Source organism: Chinchilla lanigera, unplaced genomic scaffold, assembly GCF_000276665.1.
Source record: "Chinchilla lanigera isolate Chin_1 unplaced genomic scaffold, ChiLan1.0 scaffold00059, whole genome shotgun sequence".
Classification (NCBI taxonomy): domain Eukaryota; kingdom Metazoa; phylum Chordata; class Mammalia; order Rodentia; family Chinchillidae; genus Chinchilla; species Chinchilla lanigera.
Window position 1 is genome coordinate 13,743,797 of NW_004955460.1, and position 20,992 is coordinate 13,764,788.

Consider the following 20,992-nt stretch of genomic DNA (forward strand, 5'->3'; position numbering starts at 1 on the left):
GAACAGCAGAGTATGACCCCATCTGAAACAAAACTACACACACACACACACACACACACACACACACCAGATTGGACAGCAGAGTATGACCCCATCTGAAACAAAACAAAACTACACACACACACACACACCTGTATTTGAGTATGTATATATGTATACTGGGTGGCACATGCCTACAGTACTGGAACTCTGGGCACCCGTGGCAGAAGAATAGCAAGTTTGAACCCAGCCTGAGCAACTTGGTGACTTAGTTATACCCCATCTCAAAAATTAAAGAGTTGCAGACGTAGCTCATTGTGTAGGTTCTTGACTCAGTCCCCACAAACCCCCACCAAAAATACATATACATGTACATACATACACACATATACATATACAGGATTGTTCCAGCTTTTATCTTCAAACAGTATCAAAAAAGAGAGAAAATGTATTTTCTTCTTGGACTGATTGTAAGGTAATGTGCTTACTTTTTAGGCAAAAATTAAACCATGGAAAAAGGATTTAAAAGAAAACTTAGGACTATGAGAGTTAATGTGTGAATGATTTTATTTTTTGAAAAAGCTTTAAGAGCCAATAGTTTGTACATTGGGATACAGAGATAGTGGGTTCAGCATTTTCTGGTATGTCTCCAGCCAGAAAATACAGTTCGAATTGCTGGAATTCTCTGGGGCTGAGGAACTTGGTCTTACTTGAGGTAAGCTAAGTCATAGCAGCAGTATATTGAGTTCCATATCTTTACTGGGAGAAATTGCTTCAGGTGATGTTTGTGTTTCTCGCTACAAAGATTTCTGATGGTTTTTTTACAGATATCCTCTAGGGATAAAGGTTTTTGAGATAAGTTTATTAAGGCTTGCCTTAAGGAGTAGAATTCTCGTGGCATGATTCCTGTAGGTAGAATTCCTTGCTTATTGGTCAATCTCAAAGGGTAAGTACGACAAAGTAGCTTAGCCAAAAGAGTCTTGTCTCTGAGGTTGGAGCTGCGCTGAAGGTACATATAAATCGGAGACTCCCCATTTCTTGTTAAAATGTTAACATTTGCCTCAAATTCCAGCAAGAGATTGATTATCGCCTCTCTACCTCCAAAACATGCCTCATGGAGAGCTGTTTGACCTTCACAGTTCTGGGCATTGACCTTGGCTCCATGCATTAGCAGCAAATGGATGCAGCTTAGCCCTGCTGCTAGGAGGCGGCCTGCTTTGCTTGATGCAGTGCATACTGCCAGCATCAGGGCTGTGTTTCCCGTGGATGAGACAGCACAGTTAACATTCGCACCATATGTAATAAGCGTTTCTATCATGTCCTTACTCAGTAGGTCTGCAGCCGTGTGAAGGGGTGTCATGCTGGCTTCATTAATAGCATTGACCTGTGCACCATTTTGGACCAATATGGAAAGAACTGGATGGTTCCCATATGATATGGCCAAGTGGAGGGGGGAAACTTTGTCGCTGTTGTCTGCCTGGGCATTAACTTGAGCTCCGTATTCACATAAGATGCGGAGACACGTTTCAGCATTGTCCTGGTCCGTCAGGCTCCTTTGGATTCTGTTACCTGGTTTTGTCCATGTGGTAGAAGTGATTGGCCAGTGCAGTATCATCAGCTCCAGCGTGGTGAGGCCTCTTGTGTCCCTGGAAGGTATTTATCACATCACAGGAGATTCATGGTGAGAACAGCTGTACATTGCAGAGTTAATGCTTAAGAAGACAATGTTTTTATAAGTAATACCTTTAATTACATTATAGTATTTCAAGATCTGTATTGCCGGGCAGTTTTTCAGGGTATCACAGGGGCTTTTTGAGGGGACAAGGTGGCATGCAGCCCTGCATGATAGGTCCAGCTCCTTAGAGAAGCCTATTTCAGCTTTGTTGCTGAAGGCAGGGCCCAACCTTGCCCAGTGGCAGGCTGGGTTACTGGACATTTGATGAAACTGTGGACTTGGATACAAGTCCCTGAAGAACCAGACTGCATTTACTCTGTTTTGTGGCTCTATGTCTGTCCACTTGCTGACATGTTCCTTTATAAGTACAGGTGGTAGGAGAGATGCCAAGGGTTGAATCTGGGGACATATGGTCATTCTGAAGTTAATGAAACCAGTTCATCTTTATCCTCTGCTCCAATCTAAGTGGAATGAGCATTTTATGGGTAGGTTCTCAGCTCTCAGGACTGACTCCAAAATTTCCTTAAGAGAAAAGGGCAAGGCGTGGTGGCGCATGCCTATAATCCCAGCACTCAGGAGGCTGAGGCGGGAGGATCACTGAGTTCGAGACCAGCCTGGGTTACAAAGCTCAGGGCCAGCCTGAACTGAAGAGCGAGACCCTGTCTCAGAAAGACCAAAAAAAAAACAAAAAACCCAGAGAGAAAAGGGAAGATTTGTCATCAAAATCCAACTGCTCCACTGGTGTTAGGAACTGATTGCAAATGTGGGGTGGGGCTTCCTGTGTGTAGGGAGGAGACACATTAGGTTGAGCAGGACATACTAGGTTGGCTCTTCTGACCAGGGTAAGGATTTGCACCCAGAAATTGTATTATTTTTGTACTCTATAATTCTTCAGTTCATTCAAATAGCATTCATTGGGTACTTAGTGATAGGCGTTTGGTTTAGGTGCTGAGCAATATAAATTTCTCTTTCATGAAACTTACTTTCTAGGGGAGGATAATAAGAAAAGCCATTGGCTGTTTTTTATCCTTAATACTTAAGTTGTTAAACTTCTTGAGTGCTATGGCCAGGACTTAATACATTTTCCACAGCACTGTTACTAAGCTCAAGAAGCAGTAATGTGGCTGACTGTTCCTGTGTTATTTCCATGACTTTCAGAAAATCTCATGTGGTCAGTAGAGAAGGGGGTTCATTGGAAACAGTTTGTAGGCCATAACCCATGAGGAATGAACAAGCTCAGACATAACAGGACAAGTAGTCTGTGTCACACACACCCTCACTTAGAGGAGGATACTGCATTAACTTACCTTACTTCAGGGTCAGCCCCATGTTGTAACAAACAGAGCAAACTTTGGGCGTTGCGGTATTTGACGGCCAGATGAATGGGGATGATGGAACGCGTCAGCTGCAGGGAAACCAAAGTGAATTGCAGTCATACTTTATAAAATAGTATTCGTGTTAGCCTGCCAGTCCAAAGAAACTAAGTGTGTGAGTATTCCATTGGTTCAGTATTTAGATGTTTATCATTTTCCTTCTCTAGTACCTGTTTTCAGAGGTCAGGGAATTTTGTACTGCACAATTTATGTTTTACAAAAACACAGATTTACCAAGATAACAGAAATAACACCTGAAGCTTTGGAAGTTGCTTCTTGTGAAGAAGCTTTGGAAGTTGCTTCTTGTGAAGTTGCTTCTCATGGTGTAAAATTATTGGTAATTGCCGTGAAGCCCCTTAGTCCTTAAATTAACCTACAGAGTGATTGATGAGTAGGTCTTACAATTTTTAAGGCTTTGCCAAAGTCATACTATTAGTAAAACCTGCATTTTCAGGGCTTTCAAAAAGATAACACAGCATGTGTTCGATGATAAGCAGAACTGTTTGTGCCGTTTCTTATATATGTAAGTAGTGGTTTTACACTGTAAGATAAGAGGAGATGTGGGAGAAAGAAGGTGACGTCCTTCTTGAAAAAAATTATAAAGGCAATAATCATGGTATAAAAATTTAGGAATGAAAACATAGATACTAATGGGGGAAAAATAATTCTACTACACAGACATAATCCCCACTAGTGTATGTAAAAGTATGGCATTAATGTTCTTCTGGCCAAACAAGTTCCAGTCTTTCTCTCCATCTGTTTATGTGTGAGGAGTGGAAGGAAGGCCTTGCGGACTCTGGGACTCAGAGGACCTTGAAGTGCACTGCTCTGCGCATGGGATGTGCATGCTGGAGCAGGGCTGTGAGTTGTACGTTTTGTGAGAGCTGCGAGGAGCTTAGGGCATTCATAGGTATTAGGTTATGTTTCTTGCTAAGAATTTTTTCTACAGGAAACAGCAGAAAAGCAGGTACCTGGCGTAGGGGTAATGTGTAGCAGGTGTGGTTGGATGGAATGGTCAAAGGCTGGTCAACTGGGTGATTTCTGAGGAGTGCCTTGATGGCAGTGCAGTCTTCTTTGATTATGGCTTCGTAAAGCTTAGTGTGCAGTGTTATGGGCTGGTTGTCCTCCAGTGATGGGGCTCTGTCAGCCACCAGGCTTCTCCTTTTCGTTATATTTCCCATGGGAAAACCTTCAGTGTTTATGGGTAAATGCTGTTATGGAATCATTCGGTATCATTCTCTTTATGATGATTCTTTCAGTTTAGTTCTAGAACTTTCCTGGAATTGTGAAGAATTGTATTTCTGGCCAGCTGTAGTAGTACGTGCCTGCAGTCCCAGTAAGTGAGACTGAGGCAGAAGGACTGCAAGTTTGAGCCTACCCTGGACAATTTGCCCACTTTGTAAAACCCTCTCTCAAAGAAAAGAGAAGAAAAAAAAAAAGCTGGGGAGGTAGCTCAATGCAAGGCCCTGCATTCAATCACTAGTACCGAAAAAAAAAAGTTGTAAAGTGAACATAATTCCTTTTATACTGGTACCACACACCTTTCAGACTTTATTCCCTGATTATAGAGTGCCAGGTATCAGTACAGATTTGGGGGGTTTTCTGCTTAGTCACAAAAACATCCAAACTGTCATCTTACACCTAAGATTATCTCTGTTTTTTCTTCCATGTCAACTGTAGTTCAAACTGTTAACGGATCTAAAATGGGAATTTTTATATCCACATAAACTATCACTTAAATGTGAAAACAGCTTTTAACCTAAGAATTTTTTAATTTTTTAAAAAATTTTTTCTTGTACGAGTATAGATACAGTTTTTCACTGGTATATGAATAGGCTGAGAGCTCTTTTACATCTGCTATGGTTGCTAAAGTAGAGCCAAATGCATGTCTTCATATTGTGACCTAGTCATTTCCCTACTGGCTAATATATGAGTCATCTGTGAGCTTTAAAAAATCAAAGACGCCTGTCACAGTGGCACACAAGTAATCCCAGCTGGTTGGAAAGCTAAGGCAGGAGGATTATGAGCAGGACTGGGGGTCTAGTTAAGTAGTACAGATAGCACATGCGTATCATTTTTAGCGTTCTGGGTTTCATCCCCAGCACCAAAAACAAACCCCAAGATTTTTCATTAAAAATGTCAGTCTCTTGACTGTTGGAGAAGACAGATTTTAAAAGTTTCTTGGACAGGGATGCCCCATCAGAATTGAGAAATGCTTGTGTGTGAAGCATGTTTTACATTGATGCTTCTCAAATCTGAAACAGTGTTTAGACTTTTAAATAATGGTGATGCTTGTGTCCACTCCAGGAGCTCAGATTTTGTTTATCTGGGGAAGGCTTGGACATGGAGATTTCTCTTTAAACTCCTCTGATGATTCTAATTGACAGCAAACTTGAGACCTGTTGGGGCTGCTTGCCACTGAGTTGGTAACTCTTCACACCCAGGTTTTTACTATTTAAGAAAATTAAGGAATTGATTTGTTCTGTTTGTTTATAGCCTAGAAATATTTTTCTTCATGGCCCTGATCAGCAAGTAAAAATAGGAGACTTTGGCCTGGCCTGCACAGATATCATACAAAAGAATGCGGACTGGACCAGTAGGAATGGGAAAGGTAAATTTTTTTGCTTTTTTTTAATTTTACATTCAAAAGGAAACATGGTTAAACATACCAGTATTTAAAGAGAACCATAAGCCAGGCATGGTGGCTCACACCTATAGTCCCAGTACTTGGGAGGCTGACACGAGGATCACTGCGAGTTCGAGATCAGCCTGGGCTACTTAGTGGGTTTAAAGCTCGCCTGAACTACCTATCGAGACCCTGTCTCAAAAAAAAAAGAATCATAAAAATGTAATAATAAAGCTAGGACAGACGCAACCATTGTTCCCCTAGGACAGTGATGGCAAACCTTGTAGGGCTGCCAATGATAATAAACAGTCGGCCGTGGCACATGTGCCTCAGGCTTGCCACCACTGCCCTCGAGCTGAAGAGCCCTGCTCACAGCAAGCGTTCCGTAATGGTTTCTGTGTTACTACTGCAGTGTTTCACGTATTGCTTTCTAAACTCACAGGAACATCAACACACACTTCCAGAGTGGGAACCTGTCTGTACGCCTCACCGGAGCAGTTGGAAGGATCTGAGTATGATGCCAAGGTAATAATTACTACTTTTTCTTTTGACTTATTCTGTAATTTAACTGGGCCAAAAATGCAGAGTTCTAGGTAGGTGTGTTTTTGGAGACATCTGAGTCCTGTAGGTGATTTGCTAATGAAACTCTCCTAAGAAGCAGCTTCATTTTAGCTCACTTTGGGTGGCCCATGCCTGTTATCGTACCACTGTGGAAGGCTGAGGCACGAGGCCTGCAAGTTCAATCCCTGCCTGGTTGGTTTAGCAAGACCTGTCAAAAAATAAAAAAACTGGCCAGGGATGTAGCTCAATGCAAAGGCCCTGGGCTTAATCTCCAGTACCCTTCCATTCCTAAAGTCTCATTTTTTAGCCAAATCTGGCTGCATTACCTTTTGTTTGTTTGTTTGTTTTCTGGTACTGGGAATCGAACTCACGATCTTGCACTTGCCAGGCAGTTGCTATGCCTCCGAGCTAAATCCCCACCCCCTTGCATTACCTTTTTGGTGGGGGAGGGAGGGTACTAGGGATCAAACTCACAAGTTCACACTTGTCAGTCAGGCGCTGCACCACTGAACTAAATTCCTGGTCCTGCATTACCCCTTAGGCAGATTCTATCTCTAAATCCATGGATGTCACAAGTTGTTCCATTTAAAACGTCACCATTCATCTCAGGGACCTAGAATCCATACAAACCTGTCCTTAGCCTTTTGTTCTTCTCACTTGAAGCTTAAACACATGCCACGGGGAAGCTTGCTACTTGACTCCCCTTGTAAGAGAATGATGATACTCTGAAGTTTCAGTCCCCATTGAAGAAATGCTAAAGTAAACCCTCTTTTCAAAATAATCAGCCTAGTACATTTTCTTTAGGATGACTCATTTGGTTTTTTAGCAATTGGGAAAGACCCGCCAGAAAAGACCACAGCTACACCTAAAAGCCAATGCAGCGAAGACTTTCCAAACAGCTACTTTTAGGAAAGCAGCAGGTTTTACACAGTTTGTAAATGTTACCAAGAATGTGTAATTATAAGAAGAGGCAGAGGTGAAATCAAAGGAAGAACTGGGGACAGCCCCTGACCCTAGCATGAGCAGTGCTTGGATCAGGCCTGGATTGTCATGGGTGGTAGAGACAGTGGTAGGGCTGGTGACTGCTGTGGGTGGTGGGAGATACCCTTGCTTTCACCTGACTGTCCATTGTACAAATCCATGGCTGGCCCTGTTGGGGAGCTGAAGAGACAGGGGTCGCTGGCCATGGTGGCTGGTACATGCTTGTAATTCCAGCACTCTGGGAGACTGAGGCAGGATGATCACAAATTCAGTCCCAGCCTGGACAACTTAGTGACTTTAGCAAGTCTCTATCTCTAAAGAAAATATATAAAAAGGGCTGAGGATGTAGGGCAGTGTGAAGGCCCTGGGTTCAGTCTCCAGTACTGCTGCATCCTCCCCCCAAAACAAGAGAGACTGTCATGGTCTTCTCTTTCTTAGAGCAGACACCTGCTTCTGTGAGGCATGTGCTGTCCTTCTGTGTTCCCATTGTAGATGACTAAGTCCTCATTAATAGAAATCCTTGCTTGCTGGAGAAGGATGTACAGTGATAGTCGTGTTAGTCTAACTTCATATTTTACTCTTAAACCGCCTTTGTCCTCCTTTTCCAGTCAGACATGTACAGCTTGGGTGTGATCCTGCTCGAGCTTTTTCAGCCGTTCGGGACAGAGATGGAGCGAGCAGCAGTTCTAACGGGTGTAAGAACTGGTCAGATACCTGAGTCCCTCAGAAAAAGGTGCCCGGTGCAAGCCAAATATATCCAGCACCTGACCAGCAGGAACGCAGCCCAGAGACCATCTGCTCATCAGCTGCTGCAGAGTGAACTTTTCCAAACTCCTGGAAATGTATGGAACTTTGTTTAATACTGGGGGAATACAAAGCTTTTAAAGTAGAATTTATTAATCCTGTTTCATGAATAATCAAGCTTTGAGTAAGGTTTATGTTTCAGGAAACAAAATAGTTCAACCCAGTGTCCGATTCCTTAACAGTATATATCTAGTACTTACTAAGTTTATACAAAAGCACATTCATATTGGTAGTTCCCCAAAACCAGTTGACTCACTGCCAGTTGTCTATGCTACAAAAGCTAATATAGCTGGGCAAGGTGGCACACACCTATAATCCTCTGGGAGGCTGGAGGAGGAAGATCACAAGTTAAAGCCCAGCCTAGCAGCTTAGTCACTTAGCAAGACCTTATCTTGAAAGAAAAAAAGGTTAGGGATATAGCTTAGTGCAAAAGTCCCAGGTTCAACCCCCAGTGCTGCCCCATTTGTGTGCGTGCTTCACTTCCTTACCTCCTAGTAAAAAGGGACACACACCAAAGGGTAAGATAGAGTAATAATTCTGAGGGGAGTTGGAACAGTGGTGGCAGACTGCCACTTTTTTTTTTTTTTGAGGCAAGGTCTCACTGTGTAGTTGAAGCTGGCTTTTAAACTGACTGTATTGTCCAAGTTGGCCTTGAGTTTGTGGAGATCCTTCTGCCGCAGCCTCTCAGTGCTGCAGTTACAGGCATGTGCCACAACACGTGGCTGCCTTCACCACTGAGAGCTTTGAGTTCAACTGTGTCACGTTGGTTTTCAGTCCTCTGGTGTGGTATTGCTTCAGGGTGGCCCACTCCGTTCTTTCTGATGCGAGGTTCAGTGCCAAGTATAGTCTCTAGTCTGTGTATACTGGAAAAGGTGGGCGGCTTATTCACTCTATTCCTGCAGAAACTGTTACCGCTTTAATTAAAGCTTGATTCTAAGGTATATTCACAGATTCTCTAGTACTTAACTATACAAATTATGGTCCTAGAGCAGCTGCAGCAGTGCAACCTGGGGCTCTCCTAATGTTGAATCAGAATCTTCAGTTCAGCAGTGCTGTCTGGTGCAGCAGAAGTGCCCTGGGGACTGACAGAATTCTCAGGCCCCTCCTGTCTCTCAGCCTATTAAGAGAAAGTCTAGGGGGAGTGGGGGCAGCAGTCTGCAGTGTGACAGCCCTTGAAGCGATGCTGTCACATGGTAGTGGAGCCATGAATGGCGACAGTAGAAGAGGCACCGGGGGGGGCAGCGCAGGGGTGGAGACTTGCTGAGCAGCATGGCTTCATTCCCAGAATCCTCAAGAAAATCTGACAACTGATTTATCTTTGACTAATTCTCAAGTAAAACATTTATAAACTTAGATGGTGGAGAGGTATACGTAATATTTTTTTAAAAACTGCATCTATGATATGGATAACCAGCTCATTTTCTGTGATGCCATTTAACTTTAATTCACATTTTGTTGCTAGCATCATCTGCTTTTATTCCTTGGCTGGACTTACATCTTTGCTGGCCAGTATCCTCTTTTATTTATCCATTCTTGAACCACTTACCAGCCCTACCCTTTAAATACAGGGTGACCAAAAATTGCATGTTTTTTTGTTGATTTTTATAACAGGAAATTTAAAAGTTTTACCAAATTTATTCAATGTAAGAATCAACTGGTTGAAATGACACTTGCCTGAGCAATGCATGGGATAGTCAGTGGTAAACTGTTAAGTGGTTAAAAAATCTCACACAGGCTCTGCGCTGGAAAACATGGAGGCAACACAGCCATATTGCTGTGAACTAAAACATTCAGTGACCAGGCGCAGTCTTTGACAGAAGCCACTTGATTGGCCTTAATGATAACGTGCTGTGGTTATTTACACATTTTGGGGTTGAGGGCAGGACCCAATTATAGTAAATATAGTGGTATCTCTGTTCACAAACTTAATCTGTTCTATGATCTTGGAAAAGTTTTGTGGGACAGATGGCCGTGGTTGTGTTTGTCACCTAATGTAGAGTTTACAAATAAAAACAAAATTTTGCAAAAATGCTTCTATTTATGAACCAAACTGTTTGCAACAAAAGTGTTTGTGAACCAAGGACCACTATAAGTGATGGCTGACATTTCAGCCGTGCAGTTGGGTGGCTGGTGACACTTAAACTGTAACAACTAGAATTCATGTGTGGAGGAACTGTGCAAAGTGAGTACTACCTGTATATTTAAGAGAAATAGCTATTTTAACAAAGCCTAAAATTTTCCCTCTTTACAGGTTAATCTCACCCTACAGATGAAAATAATAGAGCAAGAAAAAGAAATTGAAGCACTAAAGCAGCAGCTAAGCCTCCTTTCTCAGGACAAAAGGGTAAAGGATGATGTGAAAAATGAGGACATACTGTCCAGCCTTAATTAGGCTATATCAATAATGTGAAAATGGACTCAGAATGGTGAACTGGAATGTAAATTTTCAATCTTTATTGTACAGAATATGATTTCTTGGTTGTGTTTAATAAGCCTATACAAGACTTTTAAAAGCTGTAAAAGTATACCTGGCTACCTTTTCCTTAAGTAGCTCTTTCATGACCTAAGACTGCTCAGAATGGAGCCTATTCTGAAATATTACCTATTTCAGTATCCCAGGAATTCCCTGCCGTAATTGGCAGTTCTCATGGTATGTTGTAAATGATCATGCTGAATAAACCCAGACTCACAAATTATATGATGATTTTATTGATACTTGACAACTGGCCTAAATAAAAAGACTGATTCTGTTTTTGAGTCTCTTTACTGACAGTAGGCATGAGGCAGCATCATTCTTAAAACCAAACCCTTTAAAACCAATTACTGAAATTCACTTTAGTAGCTTGAGGGCAGTGTTGAAAGGGGCCAAGTTTTCACATGACCTCAGCCATCGCTGCACGTTGGCAGGGGCTGCCATGCCGCAGCCCCCGGTCTGCTGGAGCACAGACCAGAGCACCACATCCGCCACGGTGAGCTCGTTCCCGACCAGCCATGGGCTCTTCCCCAGAGCAGAGTTCATGGAGCGGAAAACAGCTGCTTTTTCTTTATTACTTCCCTCTTTTAGCTGAAAAATAGCGATATCTACCCAGCTATCTATGAGGGTTAAGGTCACAGCATTGTGCTTCTGGCCAAACAGAGAGAACAAGAAACGTGCAATGTTCCCTTCTCCTTCGATGGGGCACATCGTCTGGACACTGAACTTCATCTGAGTCTTGGGCACTGAAAAGGAAAAACACACCATGCAGTGTCAAGCAGAGTAGCAGCCACTGAGGGACAAACTTGTGCTGTGTGGAAGGAGGAAGTCATATATCAACAGTGTATTTTCCAAACAGTGGCATTTTTCATCTGTCTCCAAGAGGTTTAATATGTGAGAGTCTTAAAATGTTATGATTAAAAAAAAAAAGTAACTAAGTAGCCTTTAAGTTTTCAAGCTAGAAAGGGACCTCAGACCATCTTTTTAACTCTTGTGCTGAAGGATTTGGAGGCTGAGGACAGGAAACCAGGAGTCTCATGCTCTAGACTGGGGACAGTCTGCCCTTACTACTTTTCTACGTATGGGAGGCCGAGGGCAGTTCAGGCGTCACTGGCGGCTGTTAACTCACTGCTGTCTGTACGAACCTCACCGGGCAAGGTATACATCACTGGGATTATGGATAAATGATATCTGCCATCCTTTAAGGCCCATAGGAAAACATGAGTGTCCCTAGAGCAAGTTTTAGAATGTGGAGACTGGAGAGCTCTGCCTGATTGAACAGAAATCCCTTCTCCAATGCTCAGAACTGCCCACAGCTGTGTCTTGGAGAGGATTTGACCTGACAGCGAAGAGCTATAGTCTGAGTGTAGAACGTCTTCACTCCGCTGCCTGTTAGCAAAACCACGGCATGCATCCCATCGCACAGTAGGTTCAACCTGGTCATCTCCACTTACCGTTCTTCCAGATTAAGGTAAAGCCCAGCTGATACTCATGACGGGCCTGTTTCCTAGTCTGTTCCCCAAAGCACTTGAGCAGGCTCTCGGGCACACGCTTGACTGATGAATGCGTGTGGACCGTGGACAGGACCCTGTAGCGTTCACAGAGCAGCCTGTGCAGCACGAGCAGGGAGAGGGGAGGCGAGGCCGGGTTTGCGTTGATCACAATGTCTTTCAGTGCCCCATAATCCTGGGGAAAGACCAGAACCACACAACCAATGTGAGCAGTCTCGAGTGTGGTTTTACCAGGTGCTACCTTAGGAACTTAACCAGGGTCATTTAATTGAATCCTTGGCTCCAGTGAGGAAGGCCTCATGAATACCCTCGCTTAACAGCTGGGAAAATTTGAATCATGGGGAGGCAAGTAACCTATCCAAGTTCACTGAACTCCGTAAGCAGGGGAGCTGGGGTGTGGGTTGGCTCCATCTCCGAGCCCTCCACTGCTGACTCCCCACAAAGAAAAAGTGGACTTTACTATCAAATTCATGTAACTGCGTGTCAGAGATGACACTTCTTGGTCCTTTTTTCCTGAGATGAAACTAAGTTAAAGACATATACATGTAATTCTTTCAGCCACCAAATCTAATGCTCACCACCTGGCATCTACATCAATTTGTGTTCATCAAGGTGCTTCGATGAGGAGCCCCTTGAAACAGGGTCTTGACTCTAGGGTCACTGTTGATGAGGGGAAAGGACAGTGTGCAACCCAAAGTGCTGACTAAGTGCCAAGTCCTGCAGCCACCTCAGAGGAGGACTTTATTCTTTCACTCTTAATAATGAACGTCGACATGCCGGGTGTGATAGCACAAGCCTGTAATCCCAGCACTCAGGAGGCTGAGGCAGAAGGATTGCTGTGAGTTTGAAGCCAGCCTGAATGACAAAGTGAGACCCAGTCTCAAAACAACAACAGCAACAACAAAAACATCGCTCATGTAGACAAGCACAGCAGTGCTTTGGCCTTTTCTAAACAGCCTGCCACTTTTACTCAACACCCTTCATGCCAGGCTAGGCTGAATGCTTTGCAGTTCCCTGAACAGATCACATTACTTGTCACTTTGCCTCTAAGGTATCGAAATTCACACTGAGCACCACGTGCTCTGAGAAGCCTTTCCAGGACAATGAGCAGCCCCTGTGCAAGCTCCCAGACGCACCTTGAAGCTATGGCTCCCTGGGGCTTGGTCAGGCTTTGGCTGAGTCCTCAGTACACAGGCATGAGTAGGATGAATGCATGGGCAGGGGAAGGAATACACCAAGGCAAGGGTACTGAAGTTGCCAGAAACAGAACCCTTGGGTGACATACCGCAACCTTGCTTCCACTTTTTAGGTCTTTGATTTGTACCATTCCATCAGCACTTCTATAGCAAGGTATTAGTAGGAAATCTTGGGACAAACCTTTTGTACCCTTTGATACCACTTTACAAGATATTTTACAATGTAAGACATCCTTTGTGTATGGCATTGTCCCCTAAATGAGCTGAAGCCTGTAAACGTGAAGCCTGGCTGACACAACATACTTTTCATAAAGCAAACTGAATGTAAGCAAAAGACATGCAAAGGGGGGGCGGCGACACTGCTCAGTGGCACAGGACCTGCCTGGCAAGCACAAGGTCCTGAGTTCCGTTCCTCGAAAAACAGAATGTAGACATCTGAAGTATGAGTGGCTTGTAGCAATGTAGTTCAAAAGGACTGATGGGATTTCCATGCCTGGGGAGCCAAGGCTATTAACAGATGGGATTCTCTCAAACAGTCAAGGTTTCCCCAACCTGCTGGGACCTGCTCCTCTGAGGTTCAGAGGCTGCTGGACAGACCTGAGATGGCAAGTGGCTGTGACTCTTGACTCCCTTCTCTGCCCCCCGCTCCACTTTGTTCTCTACTGGAAGAAGTCAAGAGGCAGCTTTACAGCTTGCTTTGGCTTTACTCATGCCACGCAAATCTGTTGTGTGCCAAGGCACAGTCACTTTAGGGGCAAATAAAGAACAAGTGCTTCACCTCTGAGGACCACAAAGGCAAGGCGAAATCATGCTGACACAATTTTCTGGCATTGGTAACTATCTAGCACACAGATGTCTCAGCTTTTGAAACAAACCTACCTTTCCAAGCACTGAATTCAAGTCCAACGCACTGGTCATCAGAGGAGTGGGCTCATCCGCTTGGATGATGTTGGTTACATCCACATCTGCATCAGGGGTGTGAATCATCTTGGAGAGACCATCAACGGCAGCTTTCAACTCGTATAAACGTTTTAAAATATCATCTTGGCGAGACTCAAGAGCTTGAAGAGAGGGGTCTAATGCTTCCTAAAGAAACCAACAACCAAGCTGTCATTTCCTCTCACAAAGCGGTCTGTCTGAATTTGATCAGCTTTCTTACCTTGTCCCAAGCACTAACAAACCTCCCTCCCTTTAAAAGGCATTACAAGTTGGGTGTGGTGACAGGTGCCTGTAATCCTAGCACTCTGGGAGGCCGAGGCAGGAAGACTGAAAGTTTGAGCCCAACCTGGGCAACTTAGTGATTTAGGGAGACCCTGTCAAAAAATAAAAAAGGTTTAGTGATGTAGTTCAGTGCAAAGGCCTTGGGTTTAATCCCCAGTACTATAAATACATATGTCACATCAATGAGAGTTATCTCATGTTTAATAGGTTCTGCAAACAGATCCACAGACGTTCTAGAATAAAAAAGGTGACTGAAAGCCACTTAGACATGATCTGATTCCTACTTCAGGTTATTTAGTTTAAGAACAGAGAACAGTAGAAAATAAACACAAATCAGCCTTTAGTCTTTATTTTACTTTAATTAATTTATTTTTAAGAGACAGTTTTACTGTGTTGTCTAGGCTGACCCCAAACTCTTGGGCTCAAGGGATTCTCTGCCTCAACCTCCTACTGCCCTGAGTATTCTTTTTTCTTTATAGTACTGGGGATTGAACCCCAGGAACACTGAGCTACATCCCTAGCGCCCCCCTTTTTTTTTTGTCTTTTTGAGACAGGGTCTCGCTATGCAGTTCAGGCTGGCCTTGAGCTCACTTTGTAGCCCAGGCTGTTCTTGAACTTGCAACAATCCTCCTGCCTCAGCTTCCCGAGTGCTGGGATTACAGGCGTGGGCCACCACGCCCGGCCCCTTAGCCCTTTTTATTATTTTATTTTGAGACAAGGTCTTGCTAAGTTGCCAAGACTGGCCTCAGACTCCCGATTAGCTGGCATTATAGGCATTTGCCACCAGGCCGGGCCAGCATTCTTTACTTTTATTAATAAACTAATTCAAAATACTTTGTTTAAATAAGCAGAGAATGATAGGGGAAAAACCAATGAGAATGCAACTTAATGTATACAAATAGAAGGGAAAAGGTAGCTCAAGACAAATTTAAAAGGTCTCTTTCAGCACAGAAGCAGATCGCCGGCACAGGAAACTGATTTCCTGAATCATTTCGAGGCAGCACTGGCACCCTCTTGTCTTAGAGTCATCTAGAACAGTGGAGGCAAACCTATGGCATGTGTGCTGCAGCAGGCACACACAGCCCTCTGTCTACATGCGAACCAGCATCCCAGCATCGCCCCAGCAGCCCAGCTTCGAATAGCAGCACACTCGGGAGCCACGTGCATGCTCGGAAGGGAGTAGTGGAGCCAGGCTATGATGTCAGTGAGCCACAGCTCATTGGTTGCCACTCATCCAAGCTTTCGCAAGGCTGGTCAGTATTCAGGTTTAATTGCAGTGTTGGGACTCTGTGGTAAATAAATGGGTTCTGGGTTCCAGTTTGGACACTTAGTCTCTCAAAGCTTCTCTATCACTGATCTAGAACCTTTTCACTACTGAAATGTGTGACTTCATGATCAGGAACTCTCCAGTCCCTCAGTCAGTGAATCTTGTGTCCTTTTTGCCTAGTGCTCACGGGCACACAGTAAGTAACCAATAATATTTGCCTATGAATAAGTCTTAAGTTACAGACTTTAAAAACTCAATACTTAATGTCCCAGTAAAGTCAAATTGTATAACCTACATCCAATTCATGAGCTGTCACAACACGTAATCCCTTTGTGTTGAGAGAATAAATACATTAAGCATGAGGAAAATGCCCACAATTACAGGAGTTAAGAATATGGCAGTGCTCTCGAGTTTATTGTAAAAAAAAAGTACTCACGATGCAATGTGCATAGAAGGGTTACAGTATTTGTTCACATCATGTGCAGCAAAGTCCAGTGGTTTTAGGACATTTGTTCCTCCACTAGTTACCCACTGCACCTCCCTCTCACATACCCAACTGACCACCAGGTATTAGGAGTTTCACCTCCCAAATACTTTTGGAATCCACTGGCTTTGAAGTGTGTCCCCACTCTAAGTACCCAAGGACAGGCCCCATTTTTCACCTGGCATATTTTCTTACTGGTCACTTGTGCCCAGGCTGGTCCACCTCTGTACTTCATCCCCTTTAAGATGCTGGCCAGAAAGACTTTCAAAAACTCCAATCTTGTTACAGCCTCCTCTGTGCTAACTTCTTAGACTCTTAAGATACAACTTCAGCTCTTAACATGGCTTAATAAATATCTGTATGACTCAGACCCTGGCTCCTTCACCTTATAGTTCTCTTCCCTTGTTCTGTGCTCTAACCACACTGTACTGTGAATCCCTAAAACACCATGTTCCCGCCTACCACAGGACCTTCATACATGCTGTTCTGTCTTCTCTGGTTTGGGTAATTCCTATTTATGCTCGACAAACTTGATCACCACTTTCTCACTTCACCTAGCCCACTGCTTTGAAGATTAGACAGCAAAGATAAGTAAGCCGACTGACGTCTGGATAGAACAAAGAATGAAAGATGCCAATTAAGTAATTAGATGTTGACTGGAAATGTTTGAACACAACATGTGTGACAGAGAGGGCTAGTCCCTGTGTAATAACAGCCTCATGTTCTTAATGGTGGTCAGCTTGTGTGTTACTTCCAGTCTCATTTACCCAGCCTATATTTGTATATTGTTCCTGTAGAATCTTGTTCATTCCTACAAACCGGCAGCAGGATGCCTACCCCAGCCAGGACCAAAGAAGCAGCTGCCAGATTCAAAGCACAGTCAGTACAAGCTGAAAATGCCCGGGGTGAGAACTGCACATGTAATGTGGTCTGTGATTTCTCAAATGGCTTGACCTAGCCCCTCCTGATGTAATACCAAAATGCTTCAGGTATCTGCTTTATCTCATCAGTACCTTCCCATGACATTGGCCTGTAGTTGTTCTTGCTAGGACTAGACTGTGACTTGATTTCTAGTTGTTTATCTATATTGTCATATGCCAGATAACTGCTAGCGCAGCAGGACTGTGTGTCTTGTGAGTCAGAAATTCAATCAAAGCGCAAAGAAAGTCAGGCAGCAGACTTAAAATAAAACTTGGTCATGAATAATAGGTGACATCCCCCACTCTTGGTTTTCTTTTTGGTTCCTTGGACTGTGCAGCTGAAGGGGCACTGGGCCATGGCTCTGTGGGCCATTGAACCATATCTGCTATTTTTGTCTTTAGCTCTGTGATGAAACAACTGTTAATGTCATTGGGTTTCAAATTAACTTAACCACCTCCCTTCCAATCTAGGCAGAAAGCTATATGGACAAATGATAACAGACAGCAGGAAAACCGACCACAAAATATATCCATTCATTTCCTGTCCCAACATTTCTCCACTGGAAACTCTGGATGTGTATTTGCGATAAAAACAGCAAAAGATCTGAGTGAAAGACAAGAAGGTACACAAAAGATGTAATCAAAATGGCCTGGAAACACGAAAAGGTGCTCAACCTAGAAAAGGAGGAAATCTAAACTAAAACTACATTAGGATGACGACAGGACGCCCACCAGCTTTGCAAAAAATGCAAACGTCAGGAGGTTTCGCCAAGGCTGGTGAGAGCATAAACCAGTATAACCACTTTAGGAAGTAATTTATCCAGTTAAAGTGGAAGACAGACTCCACTGGGCCAGCAGTCCTGTTCCTCAGATTATGCCCTATGCCAGCTCGTGAGAATATTCACTGCAGACTTACTCATAACACCATAAACTGGAAAACCACCCAGCGCCCACGAGCAGCTGGAGGGATAAGTAATAGTGGAAGAGTCATACCGTGGAACAGCATACTGGACAGAAAAGGATGACTTCCTTGTTGCCACAAAATGTCATAATTAAGTCTACCCCAAAAAGCCAGCTATATTAAGAAGGCTTCCACTTACATCAAGACAACTGAAGATAATTAGTTGGCAAAATAATAATAGAAAACCAAGTAAGGATCTTTGGGGAGCAAAGTTGTAAAAATGACAATGTGTGTCCGAACACCTCGGTAGCAGTAACCCTGAGGTTTGCTTTGTAATTCCCCAAAATGAGTGTTTATGAATTAGTTGCTTCCTGTGTGGGAAAACTTTGTAATAAAAAAGTTTAAGTAGCTACATGCCAAAAGATAACGATGAACAGATTTTTATAAAAGTTAGGGTGTATCGTCGGTTGGTAAGCTCACATGGCCAAGGTGGCGCTGGAGGCCGGGCTGGACTGGGCATCCACAGATGGTTCCAGTCAGATGAGATCCGCTGGCGAGCGGCAGGGGCACCAGGACCCGTGGCCACTGCGGCGCCAGCAACCTGAACCGGCGCGAGGTGAAGGGGCAGGGCCCGGCCCAAGCACGGCGCGTGCGCACTGGGGAAGAGGCCCGCACTCCTACCTGCACGTGGCCCGCGTCGGGCTCGGGGCTGCTGGTCCTGCAGTGCACGTTGGGGAGCCTGTACATGCAGGTAGGAAGCTCTACACGCAGCGGCGCGCCGCCCCCGTGATAGGGCTTTACCTGGTACATCGGCATCGCGGGAACCAAAGGAAGGTGGCGAAGGTGGGACACGTACGCTCAGAAACCGCCCAGAAACCACCCACAACCACCACCGACCGCGGCCACCTTTCCTTCTGACACTAGCTGCCTGCGTTCGAGAATACGCAGTTCTTGCACTATAATTGGCTCGGGTGTTCTCGACGTCATTGAATCGACCTTTGATAGAACCAATCAGCGAGAAGAAAATGTGGGAAGCTTTTTTTTTTTTTTTTTTCCGCCACTCCGCCCGGAAGGGACAGAACTCAGTGGCAAAGCAACCAATGAGTGGGCGGAAGATACCGCCCCTTTTTGTGGGCGTGGCGGCGGGAACGCGCGCGTCACCGGATGCGAGCGGCGTTCTTCGTCCATGGAGCAAGCTGAGGCAGCGAGGTGAGTGGGGCTGCAGTGTCCTCTCGGGTCGCCCTCTCTGAGGGCCGCGGCGTTCCAGGCTCCAGGAAAGGTCGAGAAGTGGCCGAGGCTCATGGCGAGCCCAGGAGCGCGTCCTCGGCTCGTCTTGGCGCCCTCGGGCTCCGGGCGAGTGGTCGGCTCCTTGGGGTGCTGGGTTCCGCTTGCGCCCGGGCCCCCTCAGACGCCTTCAGAAGGCGGTGATTCCGAAGCCGGAGCAGGACGTCCCCGCAGGGGGAGCTCACTCCATCTTTACCTGGAGTCTGTCTCTCTTTAACTGAAGTTGTTGGGACTGAGGGGAGCTGAAGTTGCACAGGTTTGTAAAATGCAGGGACCTTGGGGCTGGGGATTTAGCTCAGCGGTACAGCGCCTGCCTGGCAAGCGCGAGGTCACGAGTTCGATTCCTGGTACCGGAGAAAAAACAAAAAACAAACAAACAAACAAACAAAATGCAGGGACCCGCGTCCCGGGCCGAGTGCTGGGGATACCGCAGGACCTGCCAGAGAACTCCATGGTAGCCAGGCGTAGTGGCCGCTTGAAGTCTCAGGGCTCTTGGGGGCTGAGGCCAGGAGATCGCAAGTTCGGGCCTAGCCTGGACGACTTACACTGTCAAAAAAAGGAAAAAGCCTGAGGCTGGAGCTCCCTGTGAAGGCCCTGGGTTCAACCCCCAGTACCGGGAGAAAAAAGCTTGCATTACTTCTGTATCTGTTTGAGTACTGCTGGCAGACAAGCAATGCCCGAATTCTGTTTAGCGAATCTTCGATCAACATAGGTGTGTTCAATAGTCAAGAAATTAGCTGTCAGTATTAAACGTCGTGTCCCCGTGCCCAACTCAAAATAAATATAAAAAATGGACCTGTAGCCTAAAGTGTATTACTAGATAAGTTAGTTTTTAGAGATAGTTCCCCTTTTATGTGAGATCATCTGCAGTTTCACGTTATAGACAAACTTAAGTGAGATTCTTTGCAAGGAGAACGGACGTTGAAGGGGTTTGTTTATTCTCTAATAATAATGTGGGGTATATTGAAGGGCGGCCTGAATGTTGGATGCTATGTGAAATGCTCAGAGGTTTCCAGGAAGGCGCCCGAGTTCCATAATACCCGGGTTATGGGATGATTTACTAAAAAGTGCTCCATTAATGAAAATGTGAATTCGTCGTGGAGAAGAGCAGGAGTTAGCCAGGCAGAGGAGCACGGGGGAGCAGCGGAGACAGAGTTACTTAGATACCACGCAGTGTCTATGAGCCTGACCTATTCAGAAAACAGTTGTTCACTATGATGAAAGTGGAAGACTTGGGGAAGAGCAAGAGAGAACTGGGGCCTAGTCATAACTAGATTTTTTTTGGACAGAATTTGCACTGAGCAACCCCCTGACGCCTTTATTTTGAAACAAAGTCTGGCTGAGTTGATAAATTGCCCAGAGTGCTTCAATTACAGGCGTGTGCCACCACTCCAGGCTGTATGACTAGATTTTTAACTTAACATAATAGGCAGTGGGGCACTAGTAATTTTTAAGCCTAGAAATTATTTGACCAGATTTATGGTGTTAGAGGCCTGGAGACGAAATAGTTGTAAAACTGAAAGCCAGTACAGGAAAAACTTAGAGGGCTTTTGCCAAGTCAGCCTTGGGCACCTTGAATTTGGATTGATGTTTCAGAGTCAACTGTGGGGATTATTCTTTTATAGTTGCCACTTAATTTCTTACATGGTTTGGTGTAAACATTGTTTCTCTTGGTTTTTTATTTTTTTTTCTATTTTTTTTCTATTTTTTTTTATTTTGCTCTTTACGCTGACATA

At 44.6% G+C, this 20,992-nt stretch overlaps 4 protein-coding genes across 7 annotated transcripts in view; 2 read left to right on the top strand and 2 right to left on the bottom strand.

Moving 5' to 3' along the window:
* Positions 1-10,749, top strand: part of Eif2ak1 (eukaryotic translation initiation factor 2-alpha kinase 1) — a 30,872-nt gene extending 20,123 nt beyond the window's left edge. For both annotated transcript variants that reach the window (XM_005397898.2, XM_005397899.2), the window contains exons 12-15: positions 5,524-5,638; positions 6,096-6,178; positions 7,804-8,037; positions 10,251-10,749. In XM_005397898.2, coding sequence (XP_005397955.1) covers positions 5,524-5,638; positions 6,096-6,178; positions 7,804-8,037; positions 10,251-10,391 — 573 coding nt within the window. In that variant the 3' untranslated portion in view covers positions 10,392-10,749. The remainder of the gene's footprint in view (positions 1-5,523; positions 5,639-6,095; positions 6,179-7,803; positions 8,038-10,250) is intronic.
* Ankrd61 (ankyrin repeat domain 61) lies at positions 686-5,067 on the bottom strand. The gene is made up of 3 exons (XM_013521109.1): positions 3,999-5,067; positions 2,962-3,059; positions 686-1,625 (listed from the first exon to the last, which is right to left on the bottom strand). The coding sequence occupies exons 1-3, from the start codon at positions 4,206-4,208 to the stop codon at positions 686-688; spliced, it is 1,248 nt and encodes a 415-aa protein (XP_013376563.1). The 5' UTR covers positions 4,209-5,067.
* Positions 10,691-18,930, bottom strand: Aimp2 (aminoacyl tRNA synthetase complex-interacting multifunctional protein 2). 2 transcript variants are annotated; one of them, XM_005397897.2, is made up of 4 exons: positions 18,774-18,930; positions 14,059-14,265; positions 11,927-12,158; positions 10,691-11,218 (listed from the first exon to the last, which is right to left on the bottom strand). In XM_005397897.2, exons 1-4 carry the CDS (start codon positions 18,786-18,788, stop codon positions 10,830-10,832), a joined length of 843 nt encoding a protein of 280 aa, XP_005397954.1. In that variant the 5' UTR covers positions 18,789-18,930; the 3' UTR covers positions 10,691-10,829. The 2 variants fall into 2 exon arrangements, with proteins under 2 accessions (XP_005397954.1, XP_005397953.1); XM_005397896.2 differs by having other exon boundaries at positions 18,654-18,930.
* Positions 18,931-19,057: 127 nt separating this feature from the next.
* Positions 19,058-20,992, top strand: part of Pms2 (PMS1 homolog 2, mismatch repair system component) — a 28,609-nt gene continuing 26,674 nt past the window's right edge. Inside the window, exon 1 of one of the 2 annotated variants that reach the window (XM_013521160.1) lies at positions 19,058-19,181. In XM_013521160.1, coding sequence (XP_013376614.1) covers positions 19,073-19,181 — 109 coding nt within the window. In that variant the 5' untranslated portion in view covers positions 19,058-19,072. The remainder of the gene's footprint in view (positions 19,182-20,992) is intronic. The other variant, XM_005397895.2, reaches the window with a different exon arrangement.

Coding starts and splice junctions, on each gene's coding strand:
- Aimp2 (XM_005397896.2), bottom strand. CDS start 18,788: ATGCCGATGTACCAGGTAAAGCCCTATCACGGGGGCGGCGCGCCGCTG. Junction 12,159..14,058: donor TGAATTCAGTGCTTGGAAAG/GTAGGTTTGTTT, acceptor GTCTTTCCCCAG/GATTATGGGGCACTGAAAGA. Junction 11,219..11,926: donor TACCTTAATCTGGAAGAACG/GTAAGTGGAGAT, acceptor TTTCCTTTTCAG/TGCCCAAGACTCAGATGAAG.
- Ankrd61 (XM_013521109.1), bottom strand. CDS start 4,208: ATGGGAAATATAACGAAAAGGAGAAGCCTGGTGGCTGACAGAGCCCCA. Junction 3,060..3,998: donor ACACATTACCCCTACGCCAG/GTACCTGCTTTT, acceptor GTTTCCCTGCAG/CTGACGCGTTCCATCATCCC. Junction 1,626..2,961: donor GGGGCTGACCCTGAAGTAAG/GTAAGTTAATGC, acceptor AATACCTTCCAG/GGACACAAGAGGCCTCACCA.